Here is a 20,186-nt window from a genome sequence, read left to right on the forward strand (position 1 = left end):
CACTGCAGGAGCTTAGGCCTGACCCTGGGCTCGTGAACCAACATCCTGCAAGCCACCTGGGGCAGCAAAAAGAAAAATGAAGTAAAAAATAAAATAGACTAGGAAACTAACAGATATTTTAGGAAGAATATAAAAATAAAAATATAGACGAATCAACAACCGGAAGGTATATCAGTACTACAATAGTAAAAAAGAGGAGGAGGGAAAAGAAAAAAAAAAACAAACAAAGCGGGGTAAAGGCCTTGGCTGTGGAGGGCAGGGTGTAAGCAAGGGTGAGGTTACGGCGGTGGCAGGGCCAATGCTCAGGACCCACAGGGCTGGAAAAGGCCCTGGGGGCTGGGGGTGGGGTGGGGCTTAGGCTCAAGGAACAGAAGGGGCCCAGGCGTGCCCCCCACCCCTGGTCTCAGATGACGGGAGACCTCACCTGGGAGCCCAGCAAGCTTTCTGAGCCCGAGTGGGCAGGGCAATCGCCCTCTGCTCCTCTCCTGCTCCTCCTGGAGCGCCCCTCCTCCCGCCTCTCCTTAACTCCCCTCAGCCTCCTTCCTATGCCCCCAGGACAATGTGGCCAGGGGGAGCGGCGGTGGGGGGGGGGGCTTGGAGGGCAGGGGACCAGCCTGGGAGCTCATCAGGCTCCCCGGACCTGAGTGGGTGGGGAAAACACCCTCTGCTCCTCTCCTGGTCCTCCTGGAGGGCCCCTCCCACCTGCCTCTCCTGATCTCCCCAGCCTCCTTCCTATGCTCCCAGGACCAATGTGGCAGGGGAGTGGAGGGGGCCTTGGAGGGCAGGGGACTGGCCTGGGAGCTCAGCGGGCTCCCAGGGCCTGAGTGGGTGGGGCAAATGCCCTCCACTCCTCCCAGAGGGTCCCTCCTGCCTACCTCTCCTGAACTCCCCGGCCTCAGGGGCGTGGATGCTGTCTGGCCTCCACTTCTCCTCCCCGTTCTGCCCCCACCACGTCCCTATCGGTTCACTTGGGGGTTCCTCCCATCTCCTTGGGCATCAGGGTGCCCCATCAGCGGCCGGCAGGCACCCTAGTTGTGGGGAGACGCTAATTCGGCATCTTCCCACACTGCCATCTTGACTCTGCCCCAGGAGACCTTTATATTAAGGGAATCACATGTATCTTTAAATGGTTACAAAGGACCCTATTCTAACTCACAATGTCTGATAGGAGTGGATACTAACATTATCTTTTTTTTTTTAATGAGGAAACAAACAGGGAAATTAAGTGATTTGCTCACAATTAAAACAAATTCATGACAGAGTCAAAAACAGAAAAAACTGCCACTAGGCCTTCTGGATGGCCTTCATTAGCCTTCACATTAGCATTTCACAAATCTGAGTATAATATAGTTCTCCTGGAAATTTCCTGCTGGTCCAGTGGTTAGGACTCTGTGCTTTCACTGCCAAGGGCCCAGGTTCGATCCTTGGTCAGGGAGCTAGGATCCCACAAGCCTCATGGCATGCTCCACCGCCCCCCCCCCAAAAATATATATATATATATATTTCTCTTTATTTTATAAAAGGAAACTGCTTCTTTGACCAGGTCCACTTGAGTAACTGCAAAATGAACAGCCAACCCACTTTTATAGTTCATTTTCTCCAACAGATTTAACAATACTAGAATGTGTGAGAAGTAATATTTATTGCAAGAGGTTAGAAGGGAGTGGAAACAAGTAATCAGTCTTAAAATTTGTTGGAAGCAAGACACAGGTTTTTTTTGAGGAAAAAACAACAAAGAAAGAAGTAATTAAACAAGATGGTATCTAGACAAAGGCACAGCATTCCACAACTGCTTCATGCTCTGTGCACAGTAAATCCTCAGAGAGGAGAGACATTAAGCAAAATAAGGCTTATATTAGAAGCTGCATATAATACCACTGATATTATTCTGTCTTACAACAAAAGACTCTAGAAAAATCCCTCTGGAGGAAAAAAGTACAACACAAAACCTGTATAACAAAGGAAAGCAAAAGTAGAAATAAAGACCCAACTATCCCTCTGAAATCTCTCACGGGAATACACTCAGTGCAAATACAGTATTTCAAACTCAGCAAAAGAAGTTTTTGACTGGAGTAAGAACTTGCAGGTTAAAGATGTATTCTGCAGGAAGAGTTCACCTAAAGCTTGAGAGCTAGAGCAAAAAGACACTTGCAGTCAGTAACTGAGTGGATGAAATGCCTAATTTTTCACTACGTCATAATAATCCCCTTTGGGAAGAAGTGCTTTATCTTGAAACTAATTGTTCCACTTTTTGTTATATGGTTCATGCTTTTAAGCTGCAGTTGTCTCAAACTTGCTTGATATAGAATTTTGTAATGTCAGATAATAGTAGGCTGTCAAAAGAGAACCATTTAAGCTGCTTTTGTAAGAAGCACGTTGCTGAGCTGCCTTACAGTCGTTTTACATCAACCATATAAAACTGAGCTTATCTGATCATGTATTAACCCTTCTCAAATAAAGTCATATGAGAGGAATTGTTTTTAAAAGAGGCTTTCAAACTAGTCCTTCAGACATTTTTAAAAATCTTCATATAAAAGTCCACTTTATACATAAGAACAAACATTTTTCCTTTAAAAAAAAAATCTCATTTTTAAGCCAAAATAAATTACAACTTGCTGAAATACCTTTTTAAATGGCTCAGCGCTTATTTCAGGTATATGGAGCTGTATTTTTTGCACATTTTGAAAATTAGAGATACTGAGACAAAGTAGTTAACTCTATAATTAGATGATGATACAACCCTGGCTCAGGGAACAGATTAAGCTTTAAGTCTTCAAGAATAAAAAAACCAACACAGATCATCTCATCTATATAGTCTTATACTATGTACATATTAACAATCTATTCAATGAAAAAAAAAGGACAGAAATTTCATAAAACTATTTCAAAACTCAGAGCATAAAAGTGTAAAGAAACAAAACATTTAATGTACAATCTATTCCATTTGGCAATGTGTAAATTATATTGAGAGATAAAAACTTATCTACAAATAGAATATAACAAAAGGAAAATGTGATTTGAGAAGTGATCTCAGGTCCATAGCTCTTCAGTTCTTCCAAATTTATAGATCAGAGTGCTAGAAAGATATTAAAATAAATCATGAGGTAAAATCACATAGAAACGCAAAAGAGAATTTATTTTCTAAATATGCTTTGATGGGTACCTCACTGATCCCTTTGTATCAATTTCTAAAATTAAAGATTGTGGTGGTGTTGGTCTGAATTTGCTTGTTTTATAAAGCAGTTTGTTGACCTTGATGGTTGAGCTTAATTGAATATCTTTTCTTAAAGCCTGAAGTTACTAGATAGGTCACTTGTAAGGAAAGGGGGCATTTCTCATAGTAGCCGGCATGAGGGCCACTCACATCTCTACGATCCTACAATGTCTGAGCTACAAACACTGAAGCATCCTAACAGACCATGTTGAAATTCTTCGTTCATTTAACAAATAATTACTGTACAGAGTACTGGCTGGGCACCAGGCACCTAGCTAAGCACTGGGAATGTGACTGTGAGTCAAAACAAGACAAATGTGCTCACTAATGGGAGACAATCAAATTCCAACTCAATGACACACATGGTACCAAGAGAGGGAAATACAAGGATCTGATCTAGTTAGAGGTCAAGAAGGTTTTCCTGAGGAAGTAGTGACTGAACTGAGATCTAAAAGAAGAGTGGGAATTATCTCAGCAAGGTATAAGGGAAGGAGCGGGGCAGAGATGGGACACTCTGGCAACGTGAGTTTGAGCTGTGGGTATGCTGGAGGTGGTAGATTTGAAATGTCAGCCACCCAAGAGGGGATAAGTAAGAATCTGGATATGTGGTTTAGACATGGAGATAGACAGCTGTGACTCACTGGCATATAGGCAATAACTGAAGTCCCAAGCAAAAAGGACCTCACCTAGAGCAAGAACGAGTTGAGAAGAGGCTTAGAACAGAACCTTAAGAAACTTCAAAAGTTAGCGGCCAGAGGGTGGAGGATCAGCCTGCAAAAGAAACAGAGGAAGAGTGGCCGGAGAAGTAGGAGTGCACTCTGGTGCTTAGAAAAGGCCTGGCACACAGGAAGCACACAGCTGGCTGGATAACTTGCCAGCCTCTGGGCATAGCGCATCGCTGATGCAGTGGTCATTGCCCACGTGAGCACAGGCCTTTAAACATACAAGGTTTCTGTTCATCCAACTGTCATTTATATAGACTCCTCTACCACTACAAATGGCTGAATCTGAATTTAAACTTGATCTCTCAACAGTGCCTAAGGTATCTTCATGAAAATTCACTGTATTCCCAGAAGGCTGTCAGTCACATGCCAAGAAATACAATCACAAGGCAGCAGAAACTGTCGAACATCTTTAAAAACCAAGAGTGTCCAAGGCCACAGTGCAATAAGAGGGAACCCAGGCAGGGCACAGTGGTCTCCCGGAGTTGAGGAAACAGAGTTGAGAGTTCAGGGAGGCCAAGCGGCTGGAGTGTGCAAGGCGGGATACAGAGAACTAGAGAGGGGGAGCCCAGGAGATCGGTAGGGGGTTCCCTTTGAGGCTTCTGCCAAGTGCTGACAGCAGATGCATGTGAGGAAACTACCCAAGAAAAGGGCAGGAATCACTGGAAAGAACAATTCCCAAAGCTCCCACAGGGCTGGGAAGACTTCAGAATCTCATAGCAGAGTGGAAAACCTCAGACTACGTGGAGAATCAGGAAGAATACTCAAAAGTGTACTGCCTTAGTAAGGGGGACATATTAATTCCAGACTAAAGCTGCTTTGGTCCTGCCTAACGAAGCTTAAAAGCAAAACTTGAAAGGATTGAACTGTTTCCAAGTGACTGAGCTGCATCCAGAACAAAGCTCAAAAGCATTTAAAGGAATACCACAAAGTCCAGCCCCCAATCAGCTTCATGCAAAGAAGCAAACAGGGGAAAAGAGATCCAGAATGAAAAAAATAAGTAGAAATAATCAATAGGAACAGACTAAGAATTGACACAATTAGACAAGGACACTGAAATAGTTATAAACATACTTCATATGTTCAAGAAGGCAGAGGAAAGCATAAGTATGTTAGGGAGATACATGGAAATTGTTTTAAAAAAAATCAAGCTAATAGAGATGAAAAATACAATGTCTAAGATGAAAAACATACTGGATGGGAGTCATAGCAGATTAGACATGACAGAGGTAGAGATTAGTGAACTTAAAGATTTAACTATCCCAAATGAAATACAGAGAGAAAACAAGAAAAGAGAATACTTGATGGAGTGATGGGGTAAGAGTAGGGGTGGAGAGGTAGGGCAAAAAAAAACATGAAAAGAACTAAGCACCAGTGAGCTGTGGGATGACTTCCCACAGCCTAATATACATGTAATTGGAAGCCAGAAGGGCAGGGTGGACAGAAAAAAGTATCTGAAGAAATAATGTCCGAAAAGATTCCCAATTTGATGAAAACTATAAATCCGCAGATCCAAGCAACTCAATGAACCCCAAACAGAAGAAATATGAAGAAAACGACACCACAGCACACCATAATCAAACTGCTTAAAATCAATGACAAAAACAAATTTCTTCAAGGCTTAGCTCTTAATGCTTTTGTGAGAGGGGTATGGGGTAAGGGATGTAATTTTATAAATGACGCCTAAAATACCTATCTTTACACTAAAAGACATTTCATTCTGGAAAGCAAAGGCTACAGGGCCTCATTTTGGAAGCTTTTTAGAAGATTGCCCCTAAAAAATACTTTTGATATTCTTTTATTTTTATACTTACTTTAAGTTATCTTAAAAACTTAATACAAAACCCAATTCACCAACCAGGTTTTGTATACGACATGCATAGTATGTATTAATTCTAATTTCTTTTTTTCTTATTTTATTAAAGGTACATGATATGGTTTCTTAACAAAACACAGGCTATGGAAGCAGCAGTCTGGGTTCAAATCCCCGTTCTGCGTTTGCTAGCTAAGCGGCCTTAAGTAAGCTCTGAGTCTTATTTCCTCATGTATAAAACGGGAGCACCACCTGTTTTACATACTTAAGGTAATTAAGTGGGAATTTAAAAGGTAACATATATAAAGCATCTAGCTGAGGTCTTGGCACATAGCAGGGCCCCTAATTAAATGGCTTGTGTACGCTTTTATGCAATAGTAGAATTTTCACCTTTTAAAAGAAGTTCTATACATTGTAACTAATCCAAGAGATTTATACATGTTCCAGTGCCTATGCTGCTCTTATAATAAAGATGATGTTTCTATAAATGTTACAGGTGTATAGTTAAAAAATTAGGCAACTTACCTAAAAAATATAAGTGCATTTTGAAAAAACACAGCTAGTCCTGGATAAACATCAGTATCTGCACACACAAAGTAAAACAGATCAGATAATTACAAAAGGCAAACGGCAGTAACTAAGTATTCATGCCATTCATAATGACATGCTCTGTATATTATAAAACACTACTATTATTCATTAACTCTAAGAAATCCACAATGAAATTGAAGTAAGAAAATGACAATCTCATTCTCCCAATACAAAGGATTACTCTCACTCTGGATTAAAGACAATGAAATTATTAGGTTTTCTTTTTGTCTAAAGTAGTTGCTATGGTTTTAGCTGCATCGGAACTGCCGAGGAAGCAGCAGCTCACCCCTTCACTTCCTATGGCCAATACAGAAACACACAATGTTAGAAAGATACAAATTAAATTTTTGATGATGTAACAGTCTGTTCATTTTATTTTCTTTCATGAATTCAGGAGTTTTATTGCACAAATCTGACATATATGAAAAGAATCATTATAATTCATCATCATATTCTCCTGGAGAAAACAGCCCCTATCTTCATAGGAAGGAAAAAGAAAAATTTGGAAATTACTCAAATTTTTGTGGATATTTAACTTTTATAAAACTATCAATGTTGATTAAAAATACTAGTTGGGATGAAGAAATATTCAATTTGTAGCCTTTGATATCATAGCAAACAATATAGCTGCATGGTTAAAAGCCCCAAGTTTGAGCAATACCCCTGGATTTGAATCCTAACTCTACCACTGACTAAATGTATGACCATGGGCAAATTATTTAACCTCATTATGCCTTACTTTCCTCATCTGTAAAATGGGCATTGTAACAGCACCTGCCCCACAGAGTGTGAGATGTGGACTATGCATAGTGCTCAGAACAGTTCCTGGCTCATAAAGTGCTATATAAATGTTAGCTGCTGCTATGATTATTAACAGTTCCAGAAAAATCTGTACAGTAAAAGATTTGAAATATGTGTTAGAAATGCTCTCTGAAGTCAGTTTACAAACTAAAAAGTATATATAATGAGCAACGCTGTAGAAATATGAAGGTGAGATCCATAATTGAGAAATTTCTCAGTATGTACTAGTTCTTTAAAGATTAAGATACGACCACTGAGGGAATTCCATGGGTCCAGTGGTTAGGACTCTGCACTCTCACTACCAAGGGCACGGGTTCCATCCCTTGTTGGGGAACCAAGATCCCCCAAGCTGCGTGGCACAGCCCCCAGAAAAAAGAAAGAAAGTAAAAAAACTACTTTCCCTCAAATAAGCTTCATGCTAGAACTGTGTGCTCCAGGGTATTTTTAATTAACTAAAATAACACATTTTAGAGTAGTATTAATTAAACATTAGACAACCACTGTCCTCTTGTACTGACTTATTTTGTGCAAAATGAAAGACAAAGGTATTCCCAAATCTTATACTGATCAATCTATGATACTTAAGGGATCCTATCAAGATATTAAAAGGTCAGTTGTGGGTCAGGACAAGATGTGACAGTTAAGCAGAGTGACAAAGAGATTCCAAAGACAGAGGCATCAGAAGATGAATAAACTGTTATCTGAAACTTATTCCTGTCTTTGGAGTGAAGGGAGAGCCAGTGAAAGAGGTTCTTCTGATGCTTCCAGAAGCACATGCTGAGACTGGGTCCTGCTTTTCAAAACCTCTCGCCATCCCCGTGATGAAAAGCTATGGTGAGTGGAATAGTCACAAAACTCAGAATGGTATACTAAGAGCTCACTCCATTGCATCACCAGTTTCAACATGAAGGCTACACACGTCTTCAGTCTTGCACTTAAAAAACTCCCCTTGTGAACTGACAGTGCTTCTCAGCACCTCTGCCCCCTAAAAAACAAAAATCAAAAAACAAAAAAAACCCTCCCCTTGTACCTATGAATGAAAAATTAGAGGTTGGGGTTGGAGAGAAGACGTATCAGTGGACAGAAAGATACTGGGGTCCACAACGCCTTACCTTGAAAACCTTGGGGCAAGGTATGTTTTGGAACTCAGGATTTTTCAGATTTAAAAATGGTAACACAGGGGGACTTCCCTGGTGGCTCAGTGGTTAAGAATCCACCTGCCAATGCAGGGGACACAGGTTTGAGCCCTGGTCCGGGAAGATCCCACATGCCACGGAGCAACTAAGCCCGTGCGCCACAACTACTGAGCCTGAGCTCTAGAGCCCGCGAGCCACAACTACTGAGCCCACGTGCCACAATTACAGAAGCCCACGCACCTAGAGCCCATGCTCTGCAACAAGAGAAGCCACAGCAATGAGAAGCCTGCGCACCGCAACGAAGAGTAGCCCCCGCACCCTGCAACTAGAGGAAGCCCATGCGCAGCAACAAAGACCCAACGCAGCCAAAAATAAATAAATAAATAAATTTATTAAAAAAAAGAAAAACGGTAACACAGGGCATAATATTACATAGCACCCCCAACTATGTTTGGACCAGCATCCCACAATCAAATACAACCACATTCCTCTAATAAAACATTTGAATACTTATTAAATGAAATAAAGACTATAATGAGCCCTGGATCATTAGGTCAGGTTTTGCTGCCAAACTGGTTATGAAAAACCTGACCTTCAGCACTTTTGTGGATTTTAGAATTGTGTATAAGGGGCTGTAGCCCTGTACAGATTTCTCACTTTTACCACTACAACACTCAGTAAAAGGCCTCTGGTATAGAGCCCGGCTATCTGGGGTAAGGAAGGAAATCAGAACCTCTAGAGACAGCTGAGAGTTACCTGGTCTTGTCAGTGGCTTGGTTTTCCTAACGAGGCTATCCCACTGCACTAAATGACCCCACTGAGAAGTTTTATTAAATAATTTATATCTTCAAACAGAGACTTACCTTCAAGCTAACTGAATTATTAAACTAAATTTTACTCCACGGGGAGTTGACAGACTAAGCCAAATATAAAGGACATATCTGAATCTTTCCTATGAAATAAAAGAGGAATAAATACTTACTTTGGGTAACATATGCACCAAAAAGAATCCACATAGAAGCAATAAGTGACCCAAACATCAACATGAAACCAATGAAGAGCCAAACTCGAGCACCTGTGTGAAAAATAGGCTTTATGATTTTGCTCATTTCTACAGCTCTATGCCTTAGGAATACGTAACACTAGAACACTGCTCATCTAATATATGCTATGCCTACCAAAGACAGTCACGTATTTATATACACCTGCTAAAACATTTAACTGAATGAAGATTGAAAAAAAGAAACTAAAACTAAAAGGTGTTAAGCGATACTTGGAAAGGGAAAAAGGGTAAGTTACCATTCTACTGGCTAGAGAAACTAACAGCTGAGTTAACTAAAGTAGGAAAGCTTCAGAAGTAATTATTTGACTAAACTGATTAATTAAACCCTAACTGAGGGCTTCCCTGGTGGCGCAGTGGTTGAGAGTCCTCCTGCCAATGCAGGGGACACGGGTTCGTGCCCTGGTCCGAGAGGATCCCACTATGCCACGGAGTGGCTGGGCCCGTGAGCCATGGCTGCTGAGCCTGCGCGTCCAGAGCCTGTGCTCCGCAACGGGAGAGGCCACAACAGTGAGACGCCCGCATACCGCAAAAAAAAAAAAAAAAAAAAAACCCTAACTGAAAAATTACCGTGTTGTATATATTATCAAAGTAATTGCTCTATTAGAAGTAGCAAATGTATTTCAGATAGCCATTACCACACAGGAATGAGAGAATGCAAATGAATAAGGACCATATGACTTCTTTTCATCAACGTTAATATCATGGTACTACTCAACATGGTACTAACAGCAACCATATATTCAATCTCTCTTATTCAGCCAAACTGTACCACATACCCTTGAAAAGTTCAAGGACAAAAGTATCTCTTCAACCCCCTACTGTACAGAATTTTAGAAGTTATACAACAGAATCTCAATAAAGTGATCATCTGGACACCTGAGTAGATTCAATACATTTTCAGGAAAGCAAGTTAGCATTTGTGCCAGACCCTGATCACAGGTATATTGACGGCCTGTCACTCTATGGAAGGGGAATATAGCTCCCCTGAAGTGAAAATAAAATCCAAGCCAATTTCCATAATAGAAAGCTAAATTTGCCTCAATTTCAGATATTCTGTTACTAACTGAACAGAAATTCATATATTTTAGACACCAGATATACAGGAAGCTCAAAGCTCAGAATGAGTAGAACAGCTAATATTTGAGAGAAATGGGTCCCTAGGTTATCTAAGTTTTATTATAATACTAAACAGATCTCCAGAAATATACAACAATGTTTACTTCCTTGGAGGAAAACATCCTCCAAATTCAATCACAGCTTTTACCTAAAGTGAATGAAAGGAAGTATCAAAAATCCTTGTAATTATTTTCCTTCATGTCCTTTATATATGACCACACAAAAATTTTTAACAAAACTGAACAAGAAAATAACTTCCCTTGAAAAATGAGTACACTTTTGTTTAGCAAAAAATAAAAAACTGTAACATTTTCCCTTTTTTGCTTTGACTACCAGGAAGCTCAGAGTCAAGATTAATAATTAAGAGTATCCATTTTGTCCTAGAGTCTAAGTATCAATACATGATCTTCTTTCTACCTAGTTCCTGTTCCTTCTTATTTAACAGTTCCATTTGTAGTATATCTATTACGTTAATAACACTTTCCTGCAAATTCCTCTGGGAATTAAATGGGAATAAATTACACACAAACCATTTAAGTAGTATGAAAGCTTAGTGTGGCAAGAGCTGAGCATGCCTACAAGATAGTTTGCCCTGAATTTTTGAAGCACTAGACAGAACTTGCACTAACGGTACCACGTATAAATGTAAACTGACGTAAACTGACTGTGAATTTTAACTGGGTAAGAAATAATCGTGGAATAAAATGTTATAGTCACTACTGAGAGTAAAAAGTATGGGCTTTGGAACCAGACAGACGCAAGGCACATACAAGTTCTAGCTTTAAGCTAAAAAGTTTGGGTAAGTTACAATGAAATTTTCTACAGAAAATAGATAATAGTAACATAATCCACAGCAATGCCTGTGGAATATTTTTGAAAGAAAAATGATCAAATACGTTAATGTGTGCTCTATGCACAACGTCACTTGCTAATACATGCTTTTTTACTCTTTATTCTCACTCATTCCTGACACTACCTGCTGAAGCTGGGGCACAAGGCATGCATGTGTGTGTAAACATGCATGCACAGACACACACAATGCACTTTTAACTTGGGTTCATCTGTCATTTATCACTATTCCCATCCTCTCCCATTCTTCAAGGATCACAATGGAAGTGAAATTTTAAAATGTGCATCAGCATTTAAAGCATCAGGTACAAAAGAAAGCTAATTTGTTCCCCTGTAACTGGTTTACTTCACTTAGCATAATGTCCTCCAGGTTCACCTCTGTTGTCACATATGGCAGGATTTCCTTCTTTTTTAAGGCCCATTCCCCTTATGCGAGGTATCTAAGAGAGTCAAATTCATAGAAACAGAGGGTACAGTAGTGGTTGCCAGGAGCTAGGAGAGGGGGAAGTGGGAGTTGCTGTTCAACGAGTACAAAGTTTCAGCTACACAAGATGAATAAGCTCTAGAGTGCTGTACGACACTGTGCCTATAGTTAGCAATATGGTATTGTGCATTTAAAATTGTGTTGAGAGGAGATCTCATGTTTAGTGTTCTTACAAAAAAAATAATTTTTTTTTAAAGCTAAGCTCGTCAGCTCCTTGATTTGGTTTAATGTCTTATGATACTTTATGATTCCATTTATATGAGATTCTAGAAAAGGCAAAACTACAGTGATAGAAAGCAGATCAGTGGTGGCCAGGAGGTGGGGGAAAGGGGATTAACTACAAAGAGATATGAGGGAACTTTCCGGAGTAATGGAAATATTCTATATCATGATTGTAGTGGCAGTTACACAACTGTATACATTTGTCAAAACTCATCGACCTGTACGCTTTAAATTGAATTTTATTTTATATTTTATATAAGTTATCCTCAAATACACTGACAAATATATGTATATATATATATGATACTGTAGACAAAGAGACTAAATGATTCTCGACTGGATACAAACATAGCATGGTGGCCAAGAGCATGGGCTCTGGAACCAGATTGTCAGTGTTCAAATCCTGGTCCCACCACTTACTTGCTTTATGATTTTGGACAAGTTACTTAAGCTCTCTGTGCCTTAGTTCCTTAATCTAAAACTGAGGACAAGAGTGGTTACCTTATAGGACTATTGTGACAATTAATTGAGTTAATATGTGTAGAGCATTCAGGACAGTCTTTGGTACACACTAAGTATTCTACAAGTACTTGCTATTATTCTTAACCATCCTTCAAACTTCCTCCCCCACCTACTCCAAATTCCTGCTATAACCACAAGTCACCCCTCCTAGTTCTTAAAGGCTGGAAATAGAATGTCTAGTCCTGAGCTTTTTATATACAGCATGGAAATTCCACTAAAAACAAACCCCTAGATTCTAATAGAATGTGTTATAATCTGAACAAAAGAAAAATACTGTTGGATGACAAACCAAAAAAAATTCAAACTAAACAAAATATGTATATGTAAACAAAGAGCATGTTTCTTCGAAATACTTCTGTTGTAGCCTATATGGGTGGTTACTCAGGTGATCAGAACTGAATGTGAAAAACACTGTAGTCCTAGGTTTGATCTCTTAATGTGTCCATACTTTGCTATTCAGTAATCACAGTCAGCCATCTTGTAAGTAATATTATTGGTCAACATTTGGGATAAGAATAAATCCATCATTAACACAGGAACAGTCAAGATCCATTGATTTTGCATGGTTACATTTTATCTATATACTATGGGCAATATAACATGACAAAAACCAGTAACCTCTGGCAGTAACTTTAACTTTCTTAAAGTTTTAAATAACACAGGAACTTTTTTTAAAAGTAAATTTTTAAAAATCCTACATAATCATTAATCATCCCTAAATAAAGACTCACTAGAGGCTTTGTTTTTTCTGCTGATAAATCCCTCTTTTGCCAGCATACATTAACAACTCAAAGTGCCCTTACCTGTTCTTCCTAAACAGCCGCTTTCATAGCTGTCACCTCTCACCTGAGCATTGGACACGGCATTTATCCTAGAACAATACAAAATCATCTAATAAGCTTTCATGCTGCTAAAATATTCAGAGATATTTATATATCATTTAGAAGGGAAGCATTTCCTATCTAAAGCCAGTATCTGAATAACTGAACATTATCTTTTAATTTAAATATCCTAGTGGATAGAAATACCATGCTAGTCTTATTTTCCTAAAGTAGACCCAGAAAACATACTTAATTTTTTTTAAATATCAATGTTTTCTATATATTGGTAATAAATATGTTGAAAACAAAATTAAGAAAACATTTCCATTTATAATAACATCAAACAAAAACATACTTAATTTTAAGGGATTACTATCACTTGTCTCCAAAGATTATGAAAGAGACCAATTTTCTGAGTTCTTTGTCTATTTTATTTTATATTTATACATGAATGACCCACCATGAGTTACCCCATTTTAAGGTTCTCATTATAACCAAGAGTTCAAAAGTTTCTCTTTGTGTTAAAAGTCAAGTGATTTTCTCTCATCCATTTCTCAAATTCAGAGAACATTCGGTATAATAAATAGGCCTACTTTATTCAGCTTCTCTTTCCATTCTTGTTAGAGCGGGTATATTTGTAGCAGGAATTGTCTTTTCTAAGCATCCTGAATGAATATAAGTAGTTCCATCTTCTACAATTTACCTTTTTGAAGCTCCTGACAGTATAAGAAAATTATGTAATCTTAATGTTTAACATATTTTTTTAAATTATTAAAAGACATCCATGAAAAGCTTCCAAACTCTTTTATGAAGTGAGATAATGGCTAAACCTAAATATGATTTAATAAAAAAGGAAAGCCATAGATCAATCTCATTTAAGGCCAGTCCTGCCCTCCCTCCAATACTGGCAAATACAGTTAAGTGACACACTTAAAGAAAATAATACTCCATGGTAAAAGTTGAATGTATTAGATACTCAGTGCTCCGTGGTGACCTAAATGAGAAGGAAATCTGGAAAAGAGAGGATATATGTATACGTATAGCTGATTCACTTTGCTGTACAATATAAACTAACACAATATTGTAAAGCAACTATACTCCAATAAAAATAATAAATTTTAAAAAGGATTAAAAAAAAGTTGAATGTATTAGAGTATTCAAGGATGACTTCCTACTAAAAAATCTAGAAATATAACATACTTCATTAAACCTAAGATGCCAATGATTTTTAAGATGCACCATTATTTTTTTATACTGCCAAGAAGGAAAAAATATTATGAATTATAAGATACCAATGACTACAAGAAGCACACTGATATTCAAAGATATTAAAATACAAAAAAAATCTTAAGATCTATAAAACATAGTAATTTGTCAGTTTAACAAATATAAGAACAAAAATCACATGATAATCTTTATAAAGTATAATAAAATTATCTAACTAAATTCAACACTTTTTTAAAAAAAATTTTTATTGGAGTATAGTTGATTTACAATGTTGCGTTAGTTTCAGGTGTACAGCAAAATGAATCTGTTATACATATACATATATCCACTCTTTTTTTTTTTAGATTCTTTTCCCATATAGGCCATTAGAGAGTACTGAGTAGAGTTCCCTACGCTATACAGCAAGTTCTTATTAGTTATCTATATTATATATAGTAGTGTGTATATGTCAGTCTCAATCTCCCAATTAATCTCTCCCCCCCAAATTCAACACTCATTCTTGATTTTAAAAATCTTAATAAAATGGCAATATAGATATACACACATATATTTATCATGTTAAAGAAGAATCAATCAATGAAATTAAAAAGTTATTCCAGATAGCATTAAACTTTGAGGAAAAAATGTTTTTAGAAAAATAATCTTGAATTGAGAATTACCTTCATACTTACATGAAGAAAGCCAATGTGGAAAATACACCACATGTGTGAAAGGCATGGTTCAGCTGTTCTGGCTTAGGATATACCACGGCTGCATCAATCATTATCCACCAACCTGTAAAAAACTTGAGAAAGAACCCATGTCATTAAAATAACACTAACACTTTGGCTTAGCATGATACTGTTCCTTAACATTCCATGTTTTCTATGGACCATATAATTGAAACATAAAATATGTCTACTTTGAGGTTTAGATGTTGAACTATAAAAAACAAGAATTCCTTGTTTACTTATTCTTTATAGCATATGAGGTGAATCTAATCAAATCCGTGTAGGATTCAAGTTCTGCTCTTAATGCAAGATGAAAAATTTATTACCTAGGAATGAATTTTCTGCTTCTTTTATCCACTATAAAATTATATACAACCAAAGCTCTCTTAACTAACCTCCAACTAACCAGCTCCCTGATTACCTGATGTGTTTCATATTAAAAAGAATGTGGAACATTCTTTTTTAATATGCCCAAGCACTTTTGCTTCCACAAATGAGCTCCCACGTCTCCAAAAAATATCTACGCTTGCTATAATTTTAATTATGTAATTTGATTAAATACTGCAAAACTGACTAAACATGAGTTTGCAAAATGTAATGTTTCTATGTAAACTAAGCTGAATAGAACTAAAGTAGACAAGTTACTAAGGAATTTCACAGACAAATTAAGTGCAGGCGAGGTGACCACAGAGAGCAAGAAAAACTCGGAAACACCTAAAAGAATTCTGCATGCATATTGCTTCACAATTCTAAGATGTTATGGAAAAACCTGAACAAACTTTTTGGCCACCCCAATATCTTTAGCTCCTGCTCCACTTTATTTCTTTATTTATCTTTTCTATTGAACTTCAGGTATAGAACTATATACTGGAAAAGATTAATTTAAATTAAGTGGAACATATACTGAAATTTGCTTCAAAAAGTGCAGTGGGGGCAGGGAGTGCTTGATGGAATGCTAAAGCAAGATTGGTCATGATCTGACTTTTTTTTGAAGCTCAATGATAAGTACAGGGGATGAGAGAGGACTCTATACCATTCTCTCTATTTTTGTGTATACTATTGATATTTTCAATAATAAAAAAGTTTTTAAAAAAATATTGGAAAGAAAATTAAGCAGTAGTTTCCTCCACAAATTTCTTCCTCTCGCTTCCTGCCTGTGCTGCAGCTGGGGTATGAAGATGGCAACCCTTCCCTAAAGGGCTGCAGGGCTTCAGTTCTAATGCAGCCTAAGGTTGTTACTACTGTCTGCACATCCTGAATTTCAATGAGTCACAACAATATTATTAGTTACATCAAATTCTGAGCCTTTGAGGATCCTAAAGGAATGACACATATTACATAATTTACTTAAAAAACTACTGCCTTCAAAAACTGTATTATCATGGGTATTCACAATTCAAAGGAATCAAGATTAATTTTCAGGGCAAAAAGTGAGGTATAAATGTCACCAACCAGGCTTTTTCACTTACCAATATACCTGCTACCACAGAAGCCACTGCATTTCTTCTCTCACTCCAGTCGATACATTCACATTCTGGCCAACGGAAATTATCTAGGAAGCCTGCCATTTTCACCACTTAAGCATGGACTTTTCATTAAATACTATATTCTACAAATAAAAAGACAAAAAAAAATCGATCTAAGGAAATGTTTTTAAGAAGTGAAATATCTTACTCCTTTCTTAAAGCTTTAAACACAAATTTAACTTTAGGTCTAAATCTACTATAGTTAAGAAGAAAAATTCAATACTACAATGAATATCTATTGAGATATACATAAGACTGTCCTAGGACACATAAGGAGCTTACTATTTGTTAAATGAGCATGGAGATTTTAAAACATGTCTGTCATAGAGAATGGACTTGAGGACATGGGGCGGGGTGGGGGGAACCTGGGATGAAGTGAGAGTAGCATCAACATATATATACTACCAAATGTAAAACAGATAGCTAGTGGGAAGCAGCAGCACAGCACAGGGAGATCAGCTCGGTGCTTTGCGACAAGCTAGAGTGGTGGGATGGGGGGGGAGGGAGGCTCAAGAGGGAGGGGATATAGGAATATATGTATGCATATGGTTGATTCTCTTTGTTGTACAACAGAAACTAACACAGCATTGTAAAGCAATTATACTCCAATAAAGACATATTAAAAAAGTAAAGTGTCTGCAAAGCCTTTGACACTTCTCCAATTGAGAGGTGGATCTATGTCCCTACCTTTGAATTTAGGTCAACAAAAAAGGCTGGTTCACCGATAAAGTAGAGAAAGTGATGCTATGTAACTCTGCCATACAACTTCTCAGACTAGATCATAAAAGACAATGCAGCTTGCAGGTGGTTCTCTGGAACACTAACACTAGAGCCCTGAGTTGCTTTGTAAAAAATCCAAGGCCACAGTGCTGTGAGGAGACCACGTAGAGGTGTTCTGGCCCACGGTTCCAGGTGGCGGCCCAGCCGCCACCTGCCAGATGTGACTGCTGCTCTGGTTATTAGCATTACTCCCACATTTTAAGACTTCCCTGACGAGGCCCCAGGTATACGGAGCGGACACATGTCATCCTGGCTATGCCCTTTCCAAATTCCTGACCCACAGGAACTGTAAGCATAATAAAATGGCTGTTTTAAACTACTAAGTTCTAGAGTTATCTGTATGCAGCAATAGATAACTGGAAGGAGAAAAATCACATGCATAAAAAACTATATAAGGGTACAGCATGCTGTGCAAATTTTCAAAACAAAGAGAGTATGTTCAGATGTGATGATTCAGGAACACCTTAAGTTCCAGAAAGAAAAGGGGAAAAAAAAACTATTTTAAAGCACTAAAGAGTGCTGAAAAGCAGGCAGAAACTGGAGGTCATTTACCGCTTGAAAGAAAACACAATGAGCAAGATCCACTTTAATACAGCTTTTCCCCCTGAAGAATCCCCTAACCTCTCACTCCCAGCCAAGTGAGTCCCTGTGGTGCAGAATAGCTAAAACTTGAGCAAAAAATCAGTCTTTCTGGCTTCAGGTATCAGTGGATGAAGTTCAGGATGACAAGAGCAGCTGGAAATTGAAGGGGAAATCTTGGAATGGGGTAAGTCACAAGAGGGAGCCCCAAACACTAATATAAACCCTCTTAAATCCTGACTAATCCCTGAACAGCACATGCATGAAGGAGATTCCAAGGACCTCAGCAGAAAAAAATATCTGGAAGGCTAAAAGTACTAAACAGATTTCAGCTGCTATCCCCTGCAAGGCATTTTGGAATTTGAGTTCCACCAGGTCAGAGATTAGTAAACACCTTGGGATTTCCACACACTCCAACAAAGTATAAAACCAAATCTCCACAATTTCAGGGTGATCAGTCCGTATTTTAATTGCCTGTTAGAACAAAAAGTAACACTCTTTAGATGAAGATAACTGATCCAGAGTGTCTATAATGTATCATCCACAATGTCCAATATACAGTTGACCCCTGAACAACACAGGTTTGAACTATGCAGATGCACGTATATGTGGATTTTTTTCACTAAATATATACTACAGTACTACACAATCCATGGTTGGTTGAACCCACAGATGCAGAACTGCAGATACGGAGGACCAATGTATAGTTAAACATGAATTTCTGACTGCACAGAAGGTCAGCACCCCTAACCCCTGTTTTGTTTGAGGGTCAACTGTATAGTTAAAAAAAAAAAATTACTTGACTTTTACAGAAGCAGAAAAAATGTGGTTTATCTTCAAGGAGGAAAAACAAGCAGTCAATAGAAACAGACCCCCCCCCATAATTCAGATATTGAAAATTAGCAGACAATGACTTTAAAGCAGCCAGTATAAACACATCAAAGACAAAGGAACATGGTCAAAATAACCGAGTTAATGGAGAATCTCAGTAGAGAAACTTTAAAATGTAAATTTTATGACTGAAAATTATAATATTTGAAATTTAAAATTAACTAGATGGGCTCAGTAGGAGATCAGAGACAGTAGAAGAAAAGTACAGTAAGCTTGAAGAAAGATCAAAAGAAATTATCCTATCTAGAGAACAGGGTTTTTTTCTTTTTAATTAGGGGGAAAAAATGAATAAAGCTTCAGGAAACTTAGGAACACTAATAACTGGTCTAACATATGTTTAATTGGGTCCCAGAAAAATAAAAGAATCAGGAAGAAAAAATATTTAAAGAAATAATGGCTGATAATTTCCCAAATTTGGTGAAAAATAATAATTTGCAAATCCAGGAAGCTCAGCAAACTCCAAGGAGGACAAACACAAGGAAAACATCATAATAAAACTGCTGAAAACCAGAGATAAAAAGAAACAAAGCAACATTAGGGGGAAAAAATAATCAACACATTACATACAGGGGTAGTAGAACAATATGTATGATGGCTGACTTCTCATCAAAAACAATGGAGGCCAGAAGAAAATGGAAGGACATTTTTTGACGTGCTTTTAAGAAAAGCAATCATGAGAATTCCCTGGCGGTCCAGTGGTTAGGACTCCATGCTCTCACTGCCGAGGGCCCAGGTTCAATCCCTCGTCAAGGAACTAAACTCCCACAAGCCACTCAGCACGGCCCAAAATCAATCTCAAATGCTATATCCAGCAAAAGTATTCCTCAAAAGTGAGGGTGATGGAAGTTCTACCCCTATCTATCTACCCAAGAGAAATGAAAACATATGTCTACACAAAAACTTGTACACAAATGTTCATAGCAGCATTACTCATAATAACTAAGCAGTGCAGCAACCCAACATATGTCAATTAATGAATGAATAAATAAAATGTGGGATACCATACAATGGAATACAAATTCAGCAATAAAAAGGAAATACTGATACATGATACAACACAGATGAACCTCATAAACATTACGCTAAGTGAAAGACAACCACGTATGGTATATTCCATTT

The 20,186-nt window shown here is 37.9% G+C and overlaps 1 protein-coding gene across 4 annotated transcripts in view; it reads right to left on the reverse strand.

Moving 5' to 3' along the window:
• Positions 1-1,651: 1,651 nt before the first annotated feature.
• The window catches only part of TMEM50B (transmembrane protein 50B), a 34,816-nt gene continuing 16,281 nt past the window's right edge, over positions 1,652-20,186 (reverse strand). For all 4 annotated transcript variants that reach the window (XM_082654676.1, XM_082654677.1, XM_082654679.1 and 1 more), the window contains exons 2-7: positions 16,761-16,900; positions 15,253-15,365; positions 13,337-13,404; positions 9,260-9,352; positions 6,275-6,332; positions 1,652-3,076 (exon numbers count right to left, since the gene is read on the reverse strand). In XM_082654676.1, coding sequence (XP_082510802.1) covers positions 3,031-3,076; positions 6,275-6,332; positions 9,260-9,352; positions 13,337-13,404; positions 15,253-15,365; positions 16,761-16,859 — 477 coding nt within the window. In that variant the 5' untranslated portion in view covers positions 16,860-16,900 and the 3' untranslated portion in view covers positions 1,652-3,030. The remainder of the gene's footprint in view (positions 3,077-6,274; positions 6,333-9,259; positions 9,353-13,336; positions 13,405-15,252; positions 15,366-16,760; positions 16,901-20,186) is intronic.

This window comes from Grampus griseus (assembly GCF_964374135.1).
Source record: "Grampus griseus genome assembly, chromosome: 5".
NCBI classification, from domain to species: domain Eukaryota; kingdom Metazoa; phylum Chordata; class Mammalia; order Artiodactyla; family Delphinidae; genus Grampus; species Grampus griseus.